The sequence below is a fragment of the Mesocricetus auratus genome, unplaced genomic scaffold (genome assembly GCF_017639785.1).
Source record: "Mesocricetus auratus isolate SY011 unplaced genomic scaffold, BCM_Maur_2.0 Super-Scaffold_100024, whole genome shotgun sequence".
Classification (NCBI taxonomy): domain Eukaryota; kingdom Metazoa; phylum Chordata; class Mammalia; order Rodentia; family Cricetidae; genus Mesocricetus; species Mesocricetus auratus.
In genome coordinates this window covers 2836088-2858245 of record NW_024429205.1, presented here as the reverse complement: position 1 = coordinate 2858245, position 22158 = coordinate 2836088, and the positions used below count along the sequence as shown (strand labels likewise).

Below are 22158 nucleotides of genomic sequence, written 5' to 3'. Positions count from 1 at the left end.
ATTCTTTTGTGTTTGGATGGAGTGTTCTATAAATGTCTGTTAAACCCAATTGGGTCATAACATCTATTAGGTACTTGGTATCCTTGTTAAGTTTCTGTCTTTTGGTCCTGTCTAGTGGTGATAGTGGGGTGTTGAAGTCTCCCACTACAAGTGTGGGAGGTTTTATATGTGACTTGAGTTTTAGTAATATTTCTTTTACAATCGTGGATGGCTTTGTATTTGGGGCATAGATGTTCAGAATTGAGATTTCATCTTGGTTGATTTCTGCAGTGATGAGTATGAAGTGACCTCCTTCATCTCTTTTGATTGATTTCAGTTTAAAGTCTAATTTGTTAGATATTAGGACTGCTACCCCCACTTGTTTCTTGGGTCCATTTGATTGGAATATCTTTTCCCAACCCTTTACTCTGAAATAACGTCTGTCTTTGAAGCTGAGGTGTGTTTCTTGTATGCAGCAGAAGGATGGATTATGTCTTCGTATCCATTCTGTTAACCTGTGTCTTTTTATGGGCGAGTTAATATTGAAGGAAATTAATTACCATTGATAGGTCATTTTTGTTTGTTTTGGAATGGTTATTGTTGGTGGAAGTGTATGTGGATTTCCACCACTTTTTCTTTTGCCTGTTGGTAAAGTGGGATTATCTATTGCCTATGTTTTTCTGGTAATAGTTAACTTCCTTGGGTTGGAGTTTTCCTTCCAGAATTTTCTGTAAGGCTGGGTTAGTGGATATGTATTGTTTACATCTGCTTTTGTCATGAAATATCTTGTTTTCTCCATCTATATTGATTGAAAGCTTTGTAGGGTATAGCAGTCTTGGCTGACATCCGTGGACTCTTAATGTTGCTGGAATACCTATCCAGGACCTTCTTGCTTTCATAGTTTCCATGGAGAAGTCAGGTGTAATTCTGATAGGTTTGCCTTTATATGTAACTTGCCTTTTTTCCTAGCTGCTCTTAATGTTCTTTCTTTATTCTGTAAGTTTGGGGAATTTTTTTTTTGGGCCCACTCTATTTGGCTTCTTGTACCTTCATTGGTGTGTCTTTCTTTAGGTTGGGCAAGTTTTCTTCTATTATTTTGTTGAATATGTTTTCTGGCCCTTTGAGGTGGGTTTCTTCATCTTCTTCTATACCTATTATTTTTAAGTTTGGTCTTTTCACTGTGTCCCATATTTCCTGGATATTTTGTATTACGGTCCTGAATTGAACTCAGGACCTCTGGTAACCACTGAGCCATCAATCTAGCCCCCCCCTCATTTGTAGTTTTGATTATTTCATTCATCCTCTATGTGTGTTGGTGACACTTCCGCCATGGAGTGCATCTGGAGGTCAGAGGCCACCTTTCTGGAGCTGACTCTTTCCTTCTACCCCATGGGTTCTGAGGATTGAACTCAGGTTGTCAGACTTGGAGGCAAGCACCTTTGCCCGTTAAGCCATCCTGCTGGCCCAACCTCATATCCTTGCAACATTGCTATTTTTTGTATACACCATCAAGCTTCATTTATTATCATTTTTGCATCTGTATTACTGAGAGTGATGTCACATACTATCTTGCAATGCCTTCTAGATTCTTGTTATCAGGCAGGATGCTCTCCTCTCTCACCCTCTCTGCTTCCCTCCTTCCCTCCTGGATGCTTCCTCCCTCTCTCCTTTCTCCCCATGGTGAGACAGGATCTCACTGTGTATCACAGCAGATTCTGAACTTTCCAGTCTTCCTGCTCCTCTTCTGTAAGTGCTGGGATTAAAAACAGGAACTATGACACCTGCTATCTTGCCTTTTCTAGATGCTTAGATTTGTGATGGCGCACGCCTTTAATCCCAGCACTTGGGAGGCAGAGGCAGGCGGATCTCTGTGATTTCAAGGCCAACTTGGTCTACAGAGTGAGTTTCAGGACAGCCTCCAAACAATACAGAGAAACCCTGTCCCGAAAAAAAAAAAACCCAAACAAAACAAAACAAAAACCCAAAACCCAGCACTCGGGAGGCCAGGCCGATCTCTGTGAGTTTGAGACCAGTTTGGTCTACAAGAGCCAGTTCCAGGAAAACGGCCTCCAAAGCCAGAGAAACCCTGTCTTTAAAAAAAAAAAAAAAAAAAAAAAAAAAGATTTGTGATGTAGTCAGCCGAGCTTAGTGGTTTCTGAATAGGAATAATTGAATTCAGGTCTCAGGCTTGATGGTCACTGTGTTTACCCACTGAGCCTTCTCTCCAGGTCTTACGTAGATCCTTGTCTAGTCAGAAAGTTCATTTCTTTTGTCAGTTCTGTTAAATGTTGGTCTTTCTACAAATTTGCCACCGTATCTGAATGCTAAGCATCTGTAATATGGCATCCCAGTGTGACACTTCTTCCTGATTGTATCTGTTGTGATATCACCTTTCCCGGAAGATGCTGACAGCCTTGCCCCCCTTTGTTACTGCTCTAGGTACAAATAGCTGGCCTTGCTCTTCTCCTTTAGGTTTTGCCTGTGTTTGCTTGTTTGTGCCAAAACAGTACCTTTTACTATAGCCCAGACTGGCCTTGAGCTGCACATAATTCTGTCTCAGCCTCCCCGGTGCTGGGATTGTGGGCCTGGGCCACTGTGCCTGATGTTTTTTCCTGACCTGTTCTCCTGTTTACCTAGCTTCTGTAGGCAGCCAGGTACTGTAGCTCCAACATTTACAAATGATGTCGACAAGCTTGCTCTAAGCCCTTTCCACTGCTGCCTCCAGTCAGTTTTCCTGTATGCTAAGTCATTTGGCATTGAACCATTTGCTTTTCATCTTCTATATGTCGGTCTATGTGTGTTTATGTCTTTAAAGCAAAATAGGAGAAAAACATGGAAAAAAAGTAAGAATAAGTAAAACAAAAGAAAATAGAAACAAAGGATCCTTTTGTTATATTGAGTGATATGAAATGGTATAGCAATTGAAGCAAGTGTACCTGTGTTCTATCAACAGTATCCTCTTGAATGCTCTTGAGTTGCTTTCTCTTGCGTGTTGGCTAATAATGCAGGGTGAACAGAGAGGAAGAACACCCCCAAAACAGAGTATTCTGGCCAGCTGATATGGACGTTGAAGGGAGAGCACTTATCAGGAAGTGAGAACTGCTACTCCATAAGCACCTTTTCAATACTTAGAGTTAAATGACGTGACCCAAGCAACCAGGGTAGGACAGGCGATAAGAACGTCTGCTTTCACCTTGGTGACCCCACAGAGCAGCTGCTTGGAGGTCCTGGGGGCCAACACTTCACAAAAGTAGATGCTTTCACATCGGGGACCTGTTCATCGAGCCTATCTTTAAGGCCAAAGGATGCTGTTGAGCACATTTCCAACTTAATACTAAATAGCACCTATGAGTGGTGCTGCTGCAATCCCAGTACCTGGGAAGCGGAACCTGGAAGATGAGGAGTTCAAAGCCACCCTTGGATATATAGAAAGTTCAAAGCCTGCCTGGGTTACATGAGACTCGGAAACAGAAACAATTAAAGCCAAACCAAGCTAAAACTAAATGGAAAGCAAATTTAAAAGTATATCTCAGAATAGAGTAGAGGCCCCAAGCATGGGTCTGGCAGTTACGACAGTTTCCCCATCTTGATAACCTTTCTTAAAAAAAAAAAAAAAAAAAAAGAAAGAAAACCACACACACACTGTCGTCTTCTGAGGGTGTTAAATTCTCTAAAGTGGAATGGTGGTTTATAAGCCAGGGATGTTGGGCTCCCTGCTGCTGTTGCAGGCTGTGCCTTGCTCCACTGGTGCTCAGCTTGGGCTGGCTCTGCACTCTGCTGCCTGCACATTAGTATTTGAGGGAGCAGCATGCTCTCGCTTGTAGACTTGTGTGAGTGTTGAGTGTATGTGGGACTGAGCCCTGCTGACATTTTCCTTTTGCTTAGCTTCAGACAGCCGAGTCCAGGCATGTGCTGCTGTGTGGAGGATGCCCAAGGAATTAGAATCCGGCAGCCACGAGTCCCCCGATGACCCTGCAAGCACTGCACAGACCCTGGAGCTGCTCTGTCACCTTGACAACGGGGCCCACGGCAATGTGGCCTGGTAGGATGCTACATACTTTATATATGGGGAGAAGCCTAGAGGCTGCTCAGGGTCAGTGTGTGCATAGCTGCCTTCACTTCACCCCGTCTCTCCCGCTTGGCTCCCCACTTCTGGTACTCTTTCTCTTAGACGTTTATCCTCTCTTGTCACTCTTAGTCCAGGTGTTTTCTACGTTACCCTTCCCTCTTCTAAATCAGCATTGCCTGCAGTCACCTGACTGAACAATAGACCAGCCAGGCCTGGTGTAGCACTTGAAACAGTCATCCATCACCTCAGCTTGAAAGCACGCAGGGTTCTCTTCCTGTGGACTCCCTAGGAAGGAAGGGTATGTCTGGTGGTATCCTCAGGTGCCCCCATGTCTCTGCCCTTTCCTTTTGTTTCCTGTCAATCCTATGACATGTGCAGAGATGGAGAAATGTGACTACCGTTTGTGGGGCTCCTGGACAGGCCCTGTCTGTGTGGTTAGAAGTTGACTTTATCTATCCAGGGCCTCCAGATAGTGGGCAATGGCTGATCTGGTAAAATTGAGACACCATGGCTTCACACTTCACTGTATGATGCTGTTATGGCTGTTCCCAGCAAGAATTGTTGCTTTACTTGACACTGTACATGTTAGTATCTATGCCCAAGCCCATGCTTATGTGTGCATGTGCATGTCTGTAAGGAAACACGGATCCTTTGCAGGCAGTCAGCTCACCAATTAAATAGATCCAACCCAGCAAAATGTATCAATCAGCTGTTGCACATACCCTCCAGGCTCGCAGGATGATGGATGAACATCAAGAGACCTGACCTTAGGGTGTCATGGTTACCAGGGGATTCCCAGAGCTTAACAGTCACTAGTAATAGGATGGGCTGTAACATACCCTGACCTGCCATGAGTGTGTACTGTGCCCCAACAGGAAGCAGTGAATCATGTTTGTTAGAAGACCAAAGAGGGACTTACCTGGAGGTAGCACATGGAACTCGTAACTGTGGGACTAGACTGTCACTGTCTGCCACAGTTAAGCTGCCGTATGGGGCTTTGCGGGCTTCAGTGCTAGCCCTAGGGAATTTGTTTCCATGGCTGCTATGTTTCCACTTGATCACTGACCACTTGCTTGTCCAGAGCAGCATAAGTGCGGTTGCCACCCCAGTCTCCCAGGCGAAGGGGAACCAGAGTCCTTGAGTTGCAGGAGCGGGCACTTCTGTGCTGTCACCCCACTGTCTGAGTAGAGTCTTGTAGAGCTCATGTTGTACAGTGATGTGTTCCCTGTTTAACCAGGCCTTGGTGGATGGCCTTGGTGGATGGTCATGGGTACCGTGTGTGTGTGTGTGTGTGTGTGTGTGTGTGTGTGTGTGTGTGTTTCCAGGGTGTCATGTATGGGTATGTATGTTTCCAGGGTGTCATGTATGGATATGTATGTTTCTAGGGTGTCATGTGTATGTATGTTCCCAGGGTGCCATGTGTATGTATGTTTCTGGGGTGTCTGTGTGTATGTTTCTGGGGTTCCATGTGTGTGTATGTTTCCAGGGTGCCATGTGTGTGAATGTTTCCAGGGTGCCGCGTGCGGTGTGTATATGTGTGTGTTTCCAGAGAGCAGACAAAAGAGTCCATGGCAGGTGAGCCATCACTTGAACAGGGCTAGTCCTCTCCAGAAGGTTCCCAGTTTGGCTGGGAATGAGGGGCATGACCGTTGCGTCCTTGACTTCCCAGCATGTAAGTACCCTTGTCACACACCACTCAGAAGGGTGTTGCCATATGCGTGTGCACTGGAGGAAACTGGTATCAGAGTGCCTGCTCAGTTTCTCTCTGCCCATGTACACTCTGCAAAGGCCCAGCCAGCATGTGTGGTTGATGTTGATGGCCATCCTCAGATTCATCTGGAGAGCTCTAGATTCTGACCTTGCTATTATTTAGAACATCTCAACTTCTTTTTGATTCTCCAATGCATTGTTGTACATCCTTTTCCCACATGCTTGTTTTAGGTGTATTAGTTTAAATAACTACAGTTCCACTAGCTATTGTAGGAACGACCTAGGGACTCCGTACACCCTTCTCTTGGGTTCCTATGGTAACTGCATGATGGCAGAAGACTAGTGATTCCACTATTCCTGGAGGTTTCACAGCAAGTCTGTGCTTTTGTGTGTGAGTTCAGTTCCCAGTATCCCATTACTGGGGCAAACTCTCAGAATGGAAATACCATCTTACAGTCACTGCAAGAGTTACGTGGAAATGTGGTATTTAACTGAAAAGTAATGACTTGACAGTAAGGCACTGAGGGCTGACAAGTGTCCCACAGCCACCACTTTCTCTGCACTGTTGGGACAGAGGCTCCATGCTTAGCTTAGTGGAATTGTCAGGTGACCAGGAACTGTTGCTAGTAACTTTCTGGCTCTGTCTCTTCTCCTGAGAGGTCCTGTGCTCCACTTCTGCACCATGACCTGGCATCGTAACATCGATGCCATCTTCTTGCCAATAGCCAATTCCAGCTAGAGATCTCTGCTCACACTCATGTTCACTCTCATAGACTGCGTTTAGTCAGGGGCAAGACTGCATCTTCAGTACCACGGACAGCACTGGCCCGGAGGCTGGGATTGGGTCACCACCAGCCACAGTGAGATAGAAAGAGCTGCCTGTGTGTGAGACAGGGCCCTTTCTCCACTGAACCTGTGAAAGGGCTTGCCAGTGTCCTGCAGCCTGGGGAGTGAAACAGAGGTCTGCTGACGTCTTAGAGGGCTGCTGCACTTGTGGCAGAAGCATGTTTGCCTCCTGGCCTCATGAACAGAGCAGCTATCCTCACTTGGATCTGGCTCTGTTTCAGGTGTTGGGAATGCCTACCTAACCTTATCAGAGTAGGTGTCCAGTGCACTCACAACCTCCAGTGGAGGGCAGATACAACACAGCAGGCTTTGGGGGGGAGGCTCCGCTACCTTCCTAGCATTAGGTTCTCAGGTGGCTTGTTGTTGCCCTGGGGGAGGCAGTGAACCCAGGCACAATCTTGGCTCTGATTTCAGGTCCTGTGGATTGGGTGTTTATGGGATGGGCCATACCTTTCCAGCTCTAAGTTAGTGAGATGCTGTGGACTGTCTCCTGACACTCGGTGCCATGGTGCCACAGGACTTTGCTACTGGCCATCCAGCAGGGAGTGAAGAGCCTCTTTCTTCCCTGGTGCCTTTGCATGCAGTGACATACCATCTGTTCTGGCTGAGGCGACTGCACAAGGGTCTTGCCAGAGAAAAGGTCCCATTATGTCCCAGCGGAGGACTGGAGGCCACCCAGTGAAGTGGGAAATAAAGCTACTTGCAAAGGAGTTCTAAGATACTTTATTGAATGTAGAAATCACTTACTGGGAAGTGCTCTTTGGTCCCCGCAGTGGCCAGGATCCAAGAGAGAATGCCAGGCTGCCCTCCTCTCTATGTATTCCCTCTCCCTCACATACTGTAGCCACTCCCATTGGGGCATGGCTAAAGCTGCAGGTATGTCTCGCCCTATAATTCCCCTTTTAGTCTAAAGAGAAGATTTAGACTTGACACAAAAACTCAAACATGTACAGCATGTGTATATAGAAGATGATAAGCAAATTATAATCTATATTCTACCCTAAGTATATCTATCCCATCTAAACCTCAGCTTATTTGAAAGAGATGCCTAAATCTGAATACCTCCTTCCAATCCCAACCCTAAATAATTGAAAACTAACACTAACAGGTGTACTGTCCTGCAATATCAACAGTAGGGAAAGGGGGCGTAGTATTCTCAAGATTACTTCCTGCTGAAATGGGACGACGACAATCTCACGGGAACCTGTAGGAAGGAAATGCTAGTGTAACAAGAGTCTTAAGCGGATTAAACAGTCACTGTTTGGCAGGAGATGCTTGACTGGAGTTCTAGTGTTGATTGAAGCTCTTGTCTGAAGCTCTGGCCAGATTGTAGAAGGTGCACTGTATCAGTTCATTGGTCCGGAGTTGTGTCGAGCGATGTAGTTACAAACCGGTTTCTCAGAGGGGGCACCAGATTGAATTGTAGATGGTTGTGAGCCACCATGTGGTTGCTGGGAATTGAACTCAGGACCTCTGGAAGAGCAGTCAGTACTCTTAACCTCTGAGCCATCTCTCCAGCCCCCGTTGGGGTGTGGCTAAAGCTGCAGGTACTTCTCTCCCTACAACCCAGTTGCATCCCTCTGTGGTGAGGCAAGTGAGCCAGACATGCAGCTTCTGAGTGGATGTGGACCCAAAACTAGGGGGTATTTTGGCCAGATATTGCTGCTCTGCTGTGACATTTTGACCATTTTTAATGTGCCACACACTGAAACATCAGGCCATTTACAGCTGCATTTCTATAACAAGAATCTACATAGCACAGTGAACAGAATTCTACTTGTCACTGGTGTGGGAATGGAGGCCAGAAGAGGTAATTGCCAGTGTCACATTTCTGAGTCGGTTCACACTTTTACTCTTTAAGAGTAGATGAGGACTATTTGTTCATAATATATAATTTTATGTGGTGAGTGTTTTGCCTGCACATAGGTGTTTGTACCACAAGTGTGCCTGATGTTGGGGGTACGAGGCAGAAGAGGATTCGCTGGAACTGGAGTTGCAGATGGTGCGAGCCGCCACATAGGTGCTAAGAACAGAATCTGAGTCCCTTGTAGGAGCAGCCAGTGGTCTTAGTCACTGAACCATCCCTCCAGCCTGAGGATCATCTCTTTAACATTCTTCCATTTATGTTTTGTGCTGTTCTCCTTGAGTTAGTGACTAGCCTGATGCATGTGTGATGTTTTGCTGTGGAGTGTTCTGGTAACTCCGGACCACCTTGCTCAAATGCTTCTAGCACTTTTTATCTGCCCAGCTGGTGTACCCCAGCATCTTTAGGGGTCCCGATAAAGGGGACACTTTCTGGAGCCCAGCCAGTGAGAAAAAGGAGGTGATTACTTTCCAAGAGTCATATGGTACACCAGCATCACCATGGGTTTAATGGCTGATCCTGCCACTCCCCATCTCCTTCTGATGATCAGGAAGCCTCCAGCTGCTTGACCAACAGCTGAATAACCAAAACAAGAGAAACCTCACATGTCCTGTGTTGTGCACCCCTTCCAGTAGTGTATGGAGCAGTCCTGCAAACTACTCCCTTCTCCTTCATAGGAGAATTGCTTTATTACTAACCAGAAGCTTTGAGGATGTGCATAAAATTAATTGCAGCCCACTGAGGCATCTTCCCAGCTCCTGCATCCAGGATCGGGCTTGTGGAGGTGTCAGTATTAAGCATGCAGCTCCATGCAGGTTTTTCACTGGTATCATTCTGAGTGACTGGCATTGCACAGCCAACTGACCCCTGCTTCCTGAGGCAGCTGCTGAAGAAGAAACGCCCTCCCATACAGATAGAGTAAATATCACACTGAAATGCCAGCCAGGCCGAGCATGCAGGACACCTGGGAGGGCTGGCGTGCATAGCAAGATGGTGATTAGGAAGTAAAGGGCAGGAGTGGTGTTGAGAGAGGAGAGGGAGGGGACCCAGAGTGCTTGTCAGGAGTAGAAGAGCTGGCTCTGTCTCTTTCCTTCTCTGCCTGGGTTATGTGAGAACAGTGGCATTGGGTGAGTATTGTGAGGAGCACGTTAATATGTTGCCCCAAGTCCTGCAAAGCTGCTTGATAAGCTGATTTCCAGCTACTGGTCAATACCAAACCTGTCCCTTAGATTGTTGCTTAGTTTGTGCAGGAAAAGGACAGTTCTACGATGTCAAATGGCAGTATGAAAATCCTTTCATGGTTCCTCAGTAACCACTGTAAAAGGAATGTGTATCATGTGTCCATTGTCATTGTATTAGAAAAGTCAGCTGTTAAAATGCAACTTACAGGCAGTTTTTCCGATGAAGATTCAAAGTACAGAAATCTGAAAATACAGTGTAGAAAGTATAGGTCATTATTCACAGCAAAGAGGAATTCATATTCTCCCCAGACTTTAGCTCTTGTTTCCATTAGATAAACTGTTTTAGGAGCATGTTTCTGTTTTGTTCCTCTTCTGAACTGAGTGTCACTCAGAACATGGGAGGAAATGGAGAGTGTACCATTATACTCAGTGGGGAGGGGGAAGCTATTCCATTCTGGCTGTTGCCACCAAGTGCTGCAGCCTGGGCAGTTTTTAAATAGCAGAATTCCATTCCTGTTTGTCTTGATATCTAGAAATCCAAGCTTATATTCCCCACAGTCTTGGCATCTGATGATGTCCCTTTGTCCGGCTCACTGATGGGTCCTGTCACTGTGTCTTCCTGTATACACGGGAAGATGAGCTCCCAGGGCCTCATTGCTTCCGATGCAGCCACCAATGGTGTTGAAGTTCTGTTATTGAAGCTTGAGGTCCAGTACCAATTTTAAACCTAAAGGTGTGATGATCCCGTGTGTAGGACATTTCTCTATAGCTGGCACTTCTAATTCTGAGGAGGAGAGATGAGAAGACCAAAGGATTTACATATTAGTTTGTTCTTTATTTCAAAATTTACTTTAATTTAAAAGCTACCTTTGAACTTGCTGAGACCTAGGAACAAGAATCTTTGGAGGTATGTGTCCTTGGAATCAGGTGAACATCACCTGGGCTTGCTGTATTCTCCCTGAATCTTAGATGGACTTCAGCAAGGAGAGTGTTGGGCATTGGTAGCCTTGTGAAGGAGGCTGGGGCTCTGAGCATGAGCCAGGGCAGGGTTCAGGGTTGGGGTAGATTTTGAATTCCCTATATTAGGATGGCTCAAGCCAGCGCTGCTCCTTCAGCTCTAAGGGCTATGAGGAGCAGGCTCTGCTCTGCCCATCCCTCAGTCTTCCTCCACCCAGGCAGCAGTCACCCTGGCGTCTGTGGAGTGGAGCGTTTGCGTGTCTTCCCTCAGCTTCCCTTTGTTCTTACATGGTTGGTGGGAGAGGGCTCCCCCGGTACACTCAGTCTCTGTCCCTCTTTGACTGGTGGAAGGCATCGCTTTCTTAAGCTGGGCATGCATACTGTGGAGTCATGCCCGAGCTGTTAACTGGATGTTACACTCCAGAGAGGGAGAAAACACCTTTCAAAACCACCTTCCCCTCACCTCCACGCTGTGTTTGCCCTTGACTTTCTGTCTGCCCAAAAGTGGAATTTTCTGGTTGAAGGAGCCATAAGTTTGTCCCAGTGAGATGTCAGAATAAACAGGTTTTTAATAACCAAGTCACCTGATGTCAAAAGTTACATGGTCGCCTGTCAGAAAGTTCCCAGGCAACATATCAGCACGACTCTGTCACTAGAAGAATTCCTTATGTCGCAGCATAAAGGCCACGCACCTCTGCAGATAGATCAAAAGGGCTTGTTGACTTTCTGATGTGGCTCCCAAAGCTGCTTTTTTAATCCTTATAGCACTTGTGCAAGGTTTATTAACCAGATCTGTGTGCCACGGGAGCATTGTTTTGTGATCCGAAGAAAGAGTTTATTACATTGAATTTATTACACAATATTATTTTTAGAAGAGTTGACTTGCATAGACACATTTCTTGCCTTTCCCTACGCAGTAAGTAGCATGTGGAAAACCTGGCAGCTGTGGCTACTGCTTCTAGTGCAGTGGGGCTTGTGCGGACTGTTCTACCCTCTTGATAGCTGTCCTGCTCTTCCACATCTCGTCCTTGATGGTCAAGGGACGTGAGGAGGAGCACAGATGGCAATTGCAGATTTAAGTTGTCCTGGGGTTGCTTTGAGAGTTTCCGGATGGCCGTGTTGCTGCACCTTCCCAGGGTGTAATGGAGAATAGTTAGTTTTGGGCTCATATGCTTAAAGGAAAGTGTGCTTTTGTTTGACTGTGGAACTTGCGAATTAGAGCCCTCATCTTGCTCCTGTGGCCCTCGTTGGCTTCCTCCAAGTGCCTCAGCTGTGACTTCAGTGGATTTATTCACAGTCAGCCCTTGCTTGTTGCACCATGGTTATATAGGGGCAGAACACACTCCATCTGGCAGTGTGGTGCTGTATTCTTGACTTTTTAATATTGTTTATGCCCTCATTCTTTGGTAGGGTGTGATAAAAAGTGGGTGATTTTTATGAACAAAAAATAAATAAAACTTAGTTTGGAGTGGAAAGGACGGCAGGAACCATAGGCTGTTTCCCGTTTATAGCACTGTTTGATGATGGTGGTACACAAGAAGACAGAGTTTCCCTTTTTATTGCCTGTTGTGTACTACAGCTATCATAAACTGTGACGACCAGAGGAAGGTTCCCTATAAAATTACGACAGAGGCAGTGGCCATGTGTAAAGGTCACTGGAGAAGCTCTGCCAGCCCTGCACAGTCTGCAGCTCCATGCTGCCTGCAGGAAACTGAAATCCTTTCTGCCCATGTCTTGTGAGCACATGCTGTAGGGCAAAAGACAAACTGCAAAGTAAGAGTTAGGACGAGGGAGGGTGGGCTCATCAGCAGGCAGGCGTGTCCTCAAGGGCCCACTCAGGGTTCATGCAGCTACCGAGGAGCACGAAGGGGCCACTCCTCACTTTGGGCATCCTCCCAGCAAAGTCCCATGAAGTGACCGCAGCAGAGTATGTTTTCTGTGGGGTGTCTGCCTTCTGTACACAAACTACAGGAGTTACACTTTTCTGGAGGAAGAGACTTGGGGCTACTGTTTGTACTTGGGACATATCTGGTGGCAGCTTTACCTTCATTGTGTCACCTGAAGGTGTTGTGTTTGCTTTGTCTATAGATTGGTGAACCGCCAACATTTCTTACAATGTGGAGGTCTCTCACAATGATGACATGGGTTTCTGGGAGTCTACTGTCAGAGATTCTAAGAAGCCTGACTCCAAAATGTCTTGGCTTTTAGGGCCTGGGGCTGTGATGGTGGCAGCGGGAAGCTGCTCTGTGTACCTGACTTGGATGAGGTGGATCTTGCGTGTGGTCGCTGGTGGTTTCCATGTCTTTTCTTCTCCTCCCCAGTCCTTAAGCTCACTTTGGACTTGTCCTACAAGGAAACATCCAGGAGCTTTCTTAGTCCTGTTGGGATGGTTGTTTGCTTCCTCCAACTGTTCTTTAAAAGACTGCTAGTGAGCCATTAGTGCCATAGTCAGTATGACACTGGAGCACCTGGGACCATGGGTTGGCACCTGCATGGTTTAGGGTGGATGACTACCAGAGACCATAAGCCAAGTACTGTGAAGGTGACTCTGAAGTGTCTGCACTTTACAGAGCAAGAGCTAAGTGTCTGGCCTCTGCAGGTTACTTACCTTCCCCTTGAAACCAGTCTCTATTGTGTATTTATATAAATGGGGTTGTATTTAATTGACAAACAACAGAAACCTCGGGAAGGAAGGGTTTGCTTTGGCTCTTAGTGTGAGGGTGTAGTTCATCATGTCAGAGAAGGCATATAACGAGAACAGCTTGTAGCTGTGGTGTCAGGAGGATGTGGGCCACGTTGCATCTGCTGTCAGGATACAGAGATATATGCTGGTGCTCAGCTCACGTTCCCAAATTGGTGCAATTAAAGGCTTCTGGCAACAGTAGCAGATAAATGGTCATTCAGCAGGTAAAATATGTGTATATTTTAAGACAGTGTCTCACAGAGTAGCTCTGGCTGACCTGGAACTAACTATGTAGCATAGACTGACCAAGAACTCACTACTGTGTAGCCAAGGCTAACCTCAAACTCACAATTCTCTTCCTGCCTTTGCTTCCTGAGTGCTGGTGTTAAAGATCTTCAACATTCCGACTTCTTTTTCTAGTCTCAATTTATGGTTTCAGGTGGATTTTTTTTTCTTGCAGGCTTGCACCTTAGCCTCTAAGTTGCTAATGGAAATCATTTGTGACTTTTAGTTTCATAAAACAAGCAAACAACAATAAGAAAATGACTTCATTGAAATTTCTCACTCAGTTTTTTGGGAAAAGAAAGCATTTTTTTCCCCTCATGAGTATTTTCTATTCATGGCCTGCTAAATCCCATGACCTGCACTCTCTCTTCTTGAAGCCACGACTTTTGGCTAGAGAAGTGTCTGTCTTCTCTTTGCTGAGTTGCACACCCAGGAAAGGTAACCTTTTGTTGGAAGTGAGGGCGCTGTGAGTCAAGGGCAGAGCATGGGAAGAAGCTGTAGTGGTGTCCAGTAGTTGCCAAGCTGTGAATGCAGATGCCTGTCATATAGGCTTGGAGCACTGTGCTTCCATGGGGACACTGGGGACACTGAGAGTTCAAAGACACAGAATGAACAGGGTGGGCATTCTGTCTCTCCTTCTGTCAGGGTACCAGCAGCCCTCTCCCTGGGCTATCCTGGCCAAAGCCTGGGCCATTTTGATTTCCTCTAACTTCCTGGGTCAGTATTCTGTGGTCTACTAGGAAGAGTCTGGCATGCTCTTTCCTCCAGCTAGTTGTCCTGAGTGGATGAGGGAGCCTGGCCACCATTCTGAAGGCTCCATGCCTGTTCCTAATAGTAGCAAAAAGGATGCCAGTGAGGACGGAGCCCACATGTTTGGAACAGAGTGGTAGATTGAATGGACGTTGAACAGGTGACTTTTGGGTATGTTGCTGAGAAAAAACTGAGCATGATGCTACACAAACAAATGAAGAGTTCTGTGTCCTTGCTGATCTTTCTGCACTGGCAATAATGTGACCAGCATTTGCCTCCTACTCACTGGGACCTTCCTGTAAGTAAAGTTTTATTACATGGTGCCTGCCAAGGTTTGGTCCTGTGTCTCCTGTAGCTGCTTTTATGCATCAGGGAGAACCCTGCCAGTACAGAAGCCAGGCTGCTATCTAGTCCACAGTTTACCGTCCAGCCCTTGTGGAGGAGGCTTGATGACACCCACTCACACTGCGTGACGCATGGACTCCGACTCAGGGGTGTTCACATTTATGCTGAACAGATTATGGATCTTACTTAATGTTGTTACTAGTGTGATATTTTATTTTCCAGTTGAATAGATTTGATTGCATGCTAAAAGGAAGACGAGTGATTCTCTGGTCCTGTAATTGTTCACCCGCCCAGGCCTCTGCTCACTGAGAATTTGTCCCAGTGAAACACTGATGAGGAGGGAGTCCTCACAAGTCAGCAAGGGCTTCTGGGAGGGCTGCCTTTCAGACACGGTCCCCTAAAGAACAAGTTCACAAGAGACCCAGAAGCAGCCACTCACATGTTATAGGAGGAACAAACTACCTTGCTGTCACAGAAATGCAAATCAGAGCAACAAATGCACTTTTGGGGAAATTGGGAGTTCTTAACAGAATGGCCAGGATCACATTTGTAACCAAAAATGGGAATGCACCTCTGTGGGAAGAGGTTGAAGCACATCTGTCAAACGGAAATTGCAGTTCCGAGAACTGGTCTTCATGTGTGCCAAAAAGTTTATCTCCCAGATACCTACTGCTTAATCATGTGAATGAGTTGTGTGAAAAATTGGAAAGAGCCCAGAACCATCATGTAGCAGTAACCACATTTTAAAAGCACAGAAATCCTGGGGCTGGAGAGGTGGGTCAGTGGTTAAGAGTACTTACTGTTCTTGTAGAGGACCTGCATTTGATTCCCAGTACCCACATGGCAGCTCACAACCACCTGTAACTCCAGTTCCGAGGGATCTGATGTCCATTTCTGGCCCCCATGGTTACCACGTACTCATGTGGTACACGACATACATGCAGGCATACCCCTACATATACAATGAAAGTTTAAAAATGTTAAAAATTATGGAAGTCTGTATGCTGACTTCTGTGAAGCTTGTGAATAGAAGTGTGTACATTTTGACCTAGGATGTTACCAGGATAAATTTTAAGAAGGAACAGAGGTTGCATAGTGATACCAATGACTGGTGGCAGTCTTCCAGGGAGCCTCTGTGATTGTGTTATTGGCACCCTGCATGTTAGAGATAGCCTAGAGAGCATGTGTCCCAAGCAGTGTGTCACCTCAGGTGGGGAGAAGGTGATGGGTGCCAACCTTTCTAAATTCACATCTTTTAACTTGGGCATTTGACTTTGTGTGAGCAGAATAAATTAACATCAAGGTTCAACAAGGTGTCACAAAAGCTGGTCCCATCCTGAACTTAATGCCCAGAGGAGGGTCCTTTAGTACCTACTGAGAGCTAGTTATTATTTGTTAACAAGATTTGTTAGATGTGGGTGGTTATGTTTTCCAGGCTCACTGAAAAGGAGCGAGGACAGTGCTGGCAGGGGCACATAGGAACAGTAAAGATGGTCAGCTGAGCTGACATTAGCGAACCCCAGTGAAGAGTGGGGAAGCTGGTGCCACAAACACACACAGCAAGTCTGTGTGCAGAGAGAGAGAGAGAGAGAGAGAGAGAGAGAGAGAGAGAGAGAGAGAGAGAGAGAGAGAGAGAGAGAGAGAGAGAGAGAGAGAGAGAGAGAGAGAGAGAGAGAGAGAGAGAGAGAGAGAGAGAGAGAGAGAGAGAGAGAGAGAGAGAGAGAGAGAGAGAGAGAGAGAGAGAGAGAGAGAGAGAGAGAGAGAGAGAGAGAGAGAGAGAGAGAGAGAGAGAGAGAGAGAGAGAGAGATTTCATAGTGATGAGTATCAATGTTAAGTTTATAGTGACGAGTATCTTCATGAAACATGTAGTGGCAAATATCTGCATTAAGTTTATAGTAAGGAGTATCTGCATTGTGTGTAGTAGAGAGTATCTAAGTGTGTGGTGGTGAGTGTACCGTGAGTTTTCTTGTCCAGCAGGTCCCACTGCCCTTCTCTGCCCCAAAGAAACATGCAGATGCTACGTTTGTTATAAAGCTGTTGGCCGTTGGCTTGGTTTCTTATTGACTAGCTCTGTCTTACCTATTTACCCATTTTTATTATTCCGTGTACTTTCCCCGTGGTATTATCTTACTGGATAAAGATCCAGTGACCTCTTATTCCTCTGGCGTCCTATATCTTGACTGTTCAGCGTCTCTGCAGAGAAGAGACGAGAATAGATGCAAAGAGAGTGATTTCCTGCTTGTCCCTGCTTATATTCTGATTCTGCCCAGCTATATCACTTCCTACCTGTTTGTACAGACCTCCAGACCTCTATGGCTAGCTAGTGGCAGTTTCTGCCCAGCTATGTCACTTCCTGGGATGACATGACGATTCCTCGCTGCCTATACTTCCTAGAATCCTTCTTATATCCTAGTCCCACCTATCTTGCTGCCCTATTGGCCAACAGTGTTTTATTCATCAACCAATAAGGTAGACATATACACAGAGGATCATTTCCCATCAGGTGAGTGTCTGCATTAAGTGTGGTGTGGTGTCTGCATTAAGTGTGGTGTGTGGTGAGTGTCTGCATTAAGTGTGGTGGTGTGGTGTCTGCATTAAGTGTGGTGGTATCTGCATTAAGGAAAGAGATCACATGCCACACCCAGCAAGTGGCAGGTGGTGACATGCAGTGCTTGGCATGAGGCAGGTGGTGACATGCAGTGTCGGTATGTGGCAGTATCTTGCATAAGGCAGTGCCTGACATGTGCCAGGTACTCTTTAAGTGTCAAGTCTCACTGCGATATTGTTGTAGCAGGCTTCCTGTTGAGAGTTGCACTGAGCTAAAATTGGCCTTCCAGTATTTCCATAAAATATGACAAGCTGAGGTTCCTAAAAGATAAAATTCAACAAGCTTAGTTTTGCCTGTAGAGTTTAAGAGCTCCCAAACTTGTGTCCCCACAAAGAGCATCAATACCACAGATAAAGCAGGATGGCAGAGTGCCGCATCTGGTACCCTAGGAATTCCAGGTAAAGAAACAACACTGCACTAATGCAGTGGGCTAGGCATGCAAGCCGGATGTGTGAGCTTGGACTTTAGCACAAGGCTGCCCTGCATGTTAAAACTGAGAATGGGATGCCAGGCGGCGGAGACACACGCCTTTAATCCCAGCACTCTGGAGGCAGAGGCGGGAGAATCTCTGTGAATTCGAAGCCAACCTGGTCTACAGAGTGAGTTCCAGGACAGCCTCCAAAACAATACAGAGAAACCCTGTCTCGGAAAACCAAACCAAACAAAACAATACAGAGAAACCCTGTCTCGGAAAACCAACCCAAACAAAACAATACAGAGAAACCCTGTCTCGGAAAACCAAACCAAACAAACCAACAAACAAACCTGAGAACGGGAGCAGACGCGTTTGGACGTAAAGGACAGAGGGGCCTAAGCGTCTGTGTCCATCAAGGGCACGCAGGGCTTTACTCACCTGCTTTCAGCAGTCACAAGAGTTACTTCCCCAGTAGCCCTCTTCCTGGGGAGGCACCTGTACCTTGGGGAGCAGTATTTTTCCCGAGGAGGTGCCCGTGCTCTTGGGGAGCAGCCCGGCAAATGGGCTTCTTCTCCCTGAGCTGTATATCATGTGTGCTCTCGACTCAGTTCTTCTCTGTGCGTCTTACGTACACCAGACACACTTGCTCGCGCAGTGCTCTTCTTGACTGTGGGAGCTGACATTTGACCAGGCATCCAGAATTCAGCTGTGAACAGTGTGAGACGTGGTGCACCTGCCACTTAGAAAGGCAAGGGATAGTCCCATGCGTCCAGTGAGGGCAGCTCGCTGCTGTCCATGAGGGACGTGATGAGAGGAGGTACCATCTTCCAGGAGTCTCAGTATCCGCAGACTATGGTTCCCTATAGCTGACTTGCCCTTTTTGGTGTCAGTTCTGAGCCAGTGAAGAGCAATGATGCTCCCCCACCTCAGATCACAAGGGAGTGTAAGATGCTGATGTGCTTCTGATTGGGTGCCTAGGAATTTTCAATTTTGACCCTTTCCATTTTGTCTTGATACCTGTCACCTGCAGGACACTAGGTGCACAGAACTCTATTTCAGGGAGTTTCTTGTCTACAAGCAGGCAGCCTCATGACTTTCTAGAAACTATCTCGCATTGTCTGTGCTTATCTAGCAAGCATGTAGTGAGACAAGGGGCCAGCCTGTGATGCCATCATGCACCTGCCCAGCTATTGTGGTCCTAGAGCAGGAATGAAACCCTCTGGATTTGGCCAATACCATGTCTTGCCTGCCTATCCCTTATAAGCTCCATAGCGGCTGTCTGTAGGTTTTATATTCATCGTGACCTTCAGAACACAAGTAACAGAGACTTTGTGTCTGGGATATGAAGCTTTTGTAAATGCTCAGCTGTAAGAAACTCAAAACCAGGTTATTTTCTAAAGCAAGTGAATGCTGCCTCCTGTGAGCCTTAGCATGTGTGGCTTCTTTTCAAATTAGAATATATTTCTCCTTTTTGGATATAAAAGTTACTTCTACAGCCACTTGAAAATAATTTTATCCATTCCCCTGTTCAAAATACTGAGAATTGTGAGCGTTTTCTCAGAATGAGCTAGATTTGCCAGTGAGGAGGCAGGGTGGAGCAGTGTGTGACCATCACTCTGGTCAGGGTAAAGGTGTCATTGCAGGCTTTTGTTAACAGGAGCGATGGTTTAGGATGAGCATTGGATTAGCATGGCGTGAGAGCGCCTCGGCTGCTTCTTTGTGTAGGTGACTTTTCTCATTGCTATAACCACATATCTGGCAGAAGCAACATACGGGGGGGAAGGGTGTATTTGGGCTCATGGTCTGAGGGGATACAGTCTACTGTGGCAGAAAACGCATGACAACCAGAAGAAGCTCCCTACTTTTGTCTCCATGGACAGTAAACAACTCAGATGGAAGAGAAGCCAGCCTGTAAACATCAAGGCTCACCCACACTGATGAGACTTGATGGGTGTAGCTTCAGAGATATAGCTAGGAGACGAAATCTGACAACAAACTTCCTGCTCCTCTGCCTCTTAAAAAATTTTCCACCCTTTCCCAAGGTAACCCATGAGCCTTAGGTTCAGGCATTGTGTTGTAGGTCTGTCAGTTAGCACTGGACACCTCATGGTCACTTATTCTCTGTACTTTCATCAGTTGTATTTTTTATTTTCATCTGTTACTAGGAGACTTTTTGATGAGAAGGGTAAGACCTGTATTTAATCTGTGGCTGTAAGGATAAATATTTAGAATGTAGTTTATGGGTTAGTGAAATGGTTGTTGTAGGTTCTCCCTAGCCCTGGGTAGTGGGCAATGTTTCCTGTACCAGGCAGGCATGGTTTCTCTCTTGTTGAGTGGGTCTTACGTCCTAGAGAGCTGCTGGGTTATTCCCAAAGTATGTGTGCCGCTACTGCACCCTTAGGGTTATTGTGCCATGCTGGTTGTTGCTTTAGTTATAGGTGTCATAGCTGGGTAGACTATTGGTTATTTCCCTCCCTCCCTTGGAAACTTACATGAAACCTTCTGTTCCCATGAAAGCTAGTCCTCAGTGACCTGAACTGGTGAGAATAAGGGTCCTGAATGGTGAGGTATTGAGAGGGAGGACAGGGATGAGAAATAAAGAAGACAGAGTAATAGGTGGAAACCAGGAGGTCATGAATAAGCTGATGTAAGTTTACTAAGCAGCAGGCCAGACTGTGGTGGTGCACGCCTTAATCCCCGCACCTGGGAGGCAGAGCCAGGTGAATCTCTGTGAGTTCAAGGCCAGTCTCGTCTACAGAGTGAGTTCCAGGACAGCCAGAGCTGTAACACAGAGAAACCCTGTCTCAAAAAAAAAAAAAATCAAACCAAACCAACAACAATAAAATACCCCAGCCTCTCCCCCAAACAAATAGAATAGGAGGGGAACAAAATGGTCAAGATTAACTGAGAACTAAGTCAGACAATGTTGGCAATGAGAACATGGGATATATCCAACACAACTACCATAGGATTGATAACCACAGCCTGGGGGAAGAGTTGGGTCCCCAGAAACCACGACCTTGACTTCTGTGAGTCACTGGTTCCAATGTCAGGTAGCTTTTGCTAAATCCATTCCCGGGTAAGAACACTGAACCAAAGTTCCCTCCGTTAATCTGGGATATCTCACTCAATACGATCTCTTATTCTACCCATTTACTTGCAAAGTTTATGGTTCCAGTTTTCTGTACAGCTGAGTAGTATTCCATCTGTATAGTACCACCTTTTCATTATCCACTTGTCAGCTGAAAGACATTTAGGTTGCTTCCACTCTGAGGCTGTTGTGAATAGAGTGGCAATGAACATGACTTAGGGATTATTTGTAGAGTAGGTTGCTGAGTCCTTTTGCTGTATGCTGAGGAGTAGTACAGCTGGGTCACATGGTAGATTTATTTTTAGCTTTTTGGGGGCTCTCCACACGGATTTCCAGAACCAGTTTGTAATCACATTTATGATGAATAAGGGTTCCCTTTTCTTCACATCCTCTCCGGCCTTTGTTGTTGGTTGTTATGATGAATTTTCCATTCTGACTGGGTAATAAGGAATCTCTAAGTTACTTTAATTTGCAGATCTCTCTCTCTCTCTCTCTCTCTCTCTCTCTCTCTCTCTCTCTCTCTCTCTCTCTCTCTCTCTCTCTCTCTCTCATTTTTTAGTACTTTCCCCTTGTTTTGAGAACTCTCTGTTTAGATCCCAGCCCATCCCCTCATTAATGTTTCATTTCTTTGTTCTTTCTTTTTTGACTCTTTGTCTTTTGAGTTCTTTATATATTATGAATATTAATCCTCTGTCAGATATGTAGCTGGCAGAGTCTCCATTCTATGGGCTTCCTCTTCAACATCTCCATTGATTGTTGAGTAGAAGCTTTTTAGTATTATGAAGTACTGCTTGTCAATCATTGACTCCAATTCCTGGGCAAATGGAATCCTATTTAGAAAGTCCTTTCCTATACCTATGTACTGAAGCCTATGTTTTCTTCTGGCACTTCCAGGGTTTCAGGTTTCACATACAGTTTGATCCATTGGGCGTGCCTGCCTGTCTGCCTGCCTTCCCTGCTACAATCAGAAAATATGCTACAGATCTGAACAGAGTGTTCTCAAAAGAAGTAAAAATGTCTAAGAGACATGTAAAGAAGTTTATTCATTGTTCCTAGCAATTAGGAACTGCAAATCAGAACAGCTTTGAGATTCTATCTTACTCCAGTCCGAGTGGCAAATATCAGTGAAACAGCCTACAATAAGTGCTAACGAGGATGTGAGGAAAGGGAGCCCTCATTCCCTGTGTACCTCGGTCTATCCACCCCAGCTCTCTTAAGACGTTTGCCTTTTATTAAGCCTCCAGACCCATGGTTGGAGTAGGTGGGCTGCAACAGCGGAGAATGGCTATGACTGACTCAGACAGGGAAGCAACTCCTGCCACAGGTTTCTCACCCAGAGCCTGGAGTGTGGGTGCAGCTCTCAGGTCTGCCCTA

The 22158-nt window shown here is 46.0% G+C and overlaps 1 protein-coding gene across 1 annotated transcript in view; it reads left to right on the top strand.

Moving 5' to 3' along the window:
• Eipr1 (EARP complex and GARP complex interacting protein 1) overlaps positions 1-22158 on the top strand; it is a 115354-nt gene that overhangs the window by 74114 nt on the left and 19082 nt on the right. The window contains exon 4 of the mRNA XM_005082023.4: positions 3865-4021. Coding sequence (XP_005082080.1) covers positions 3865-4021 — 157 coding nt within the window. The remainder of the gene's footprint in view (positions 1-3864; positions 4022-22158) is intronic.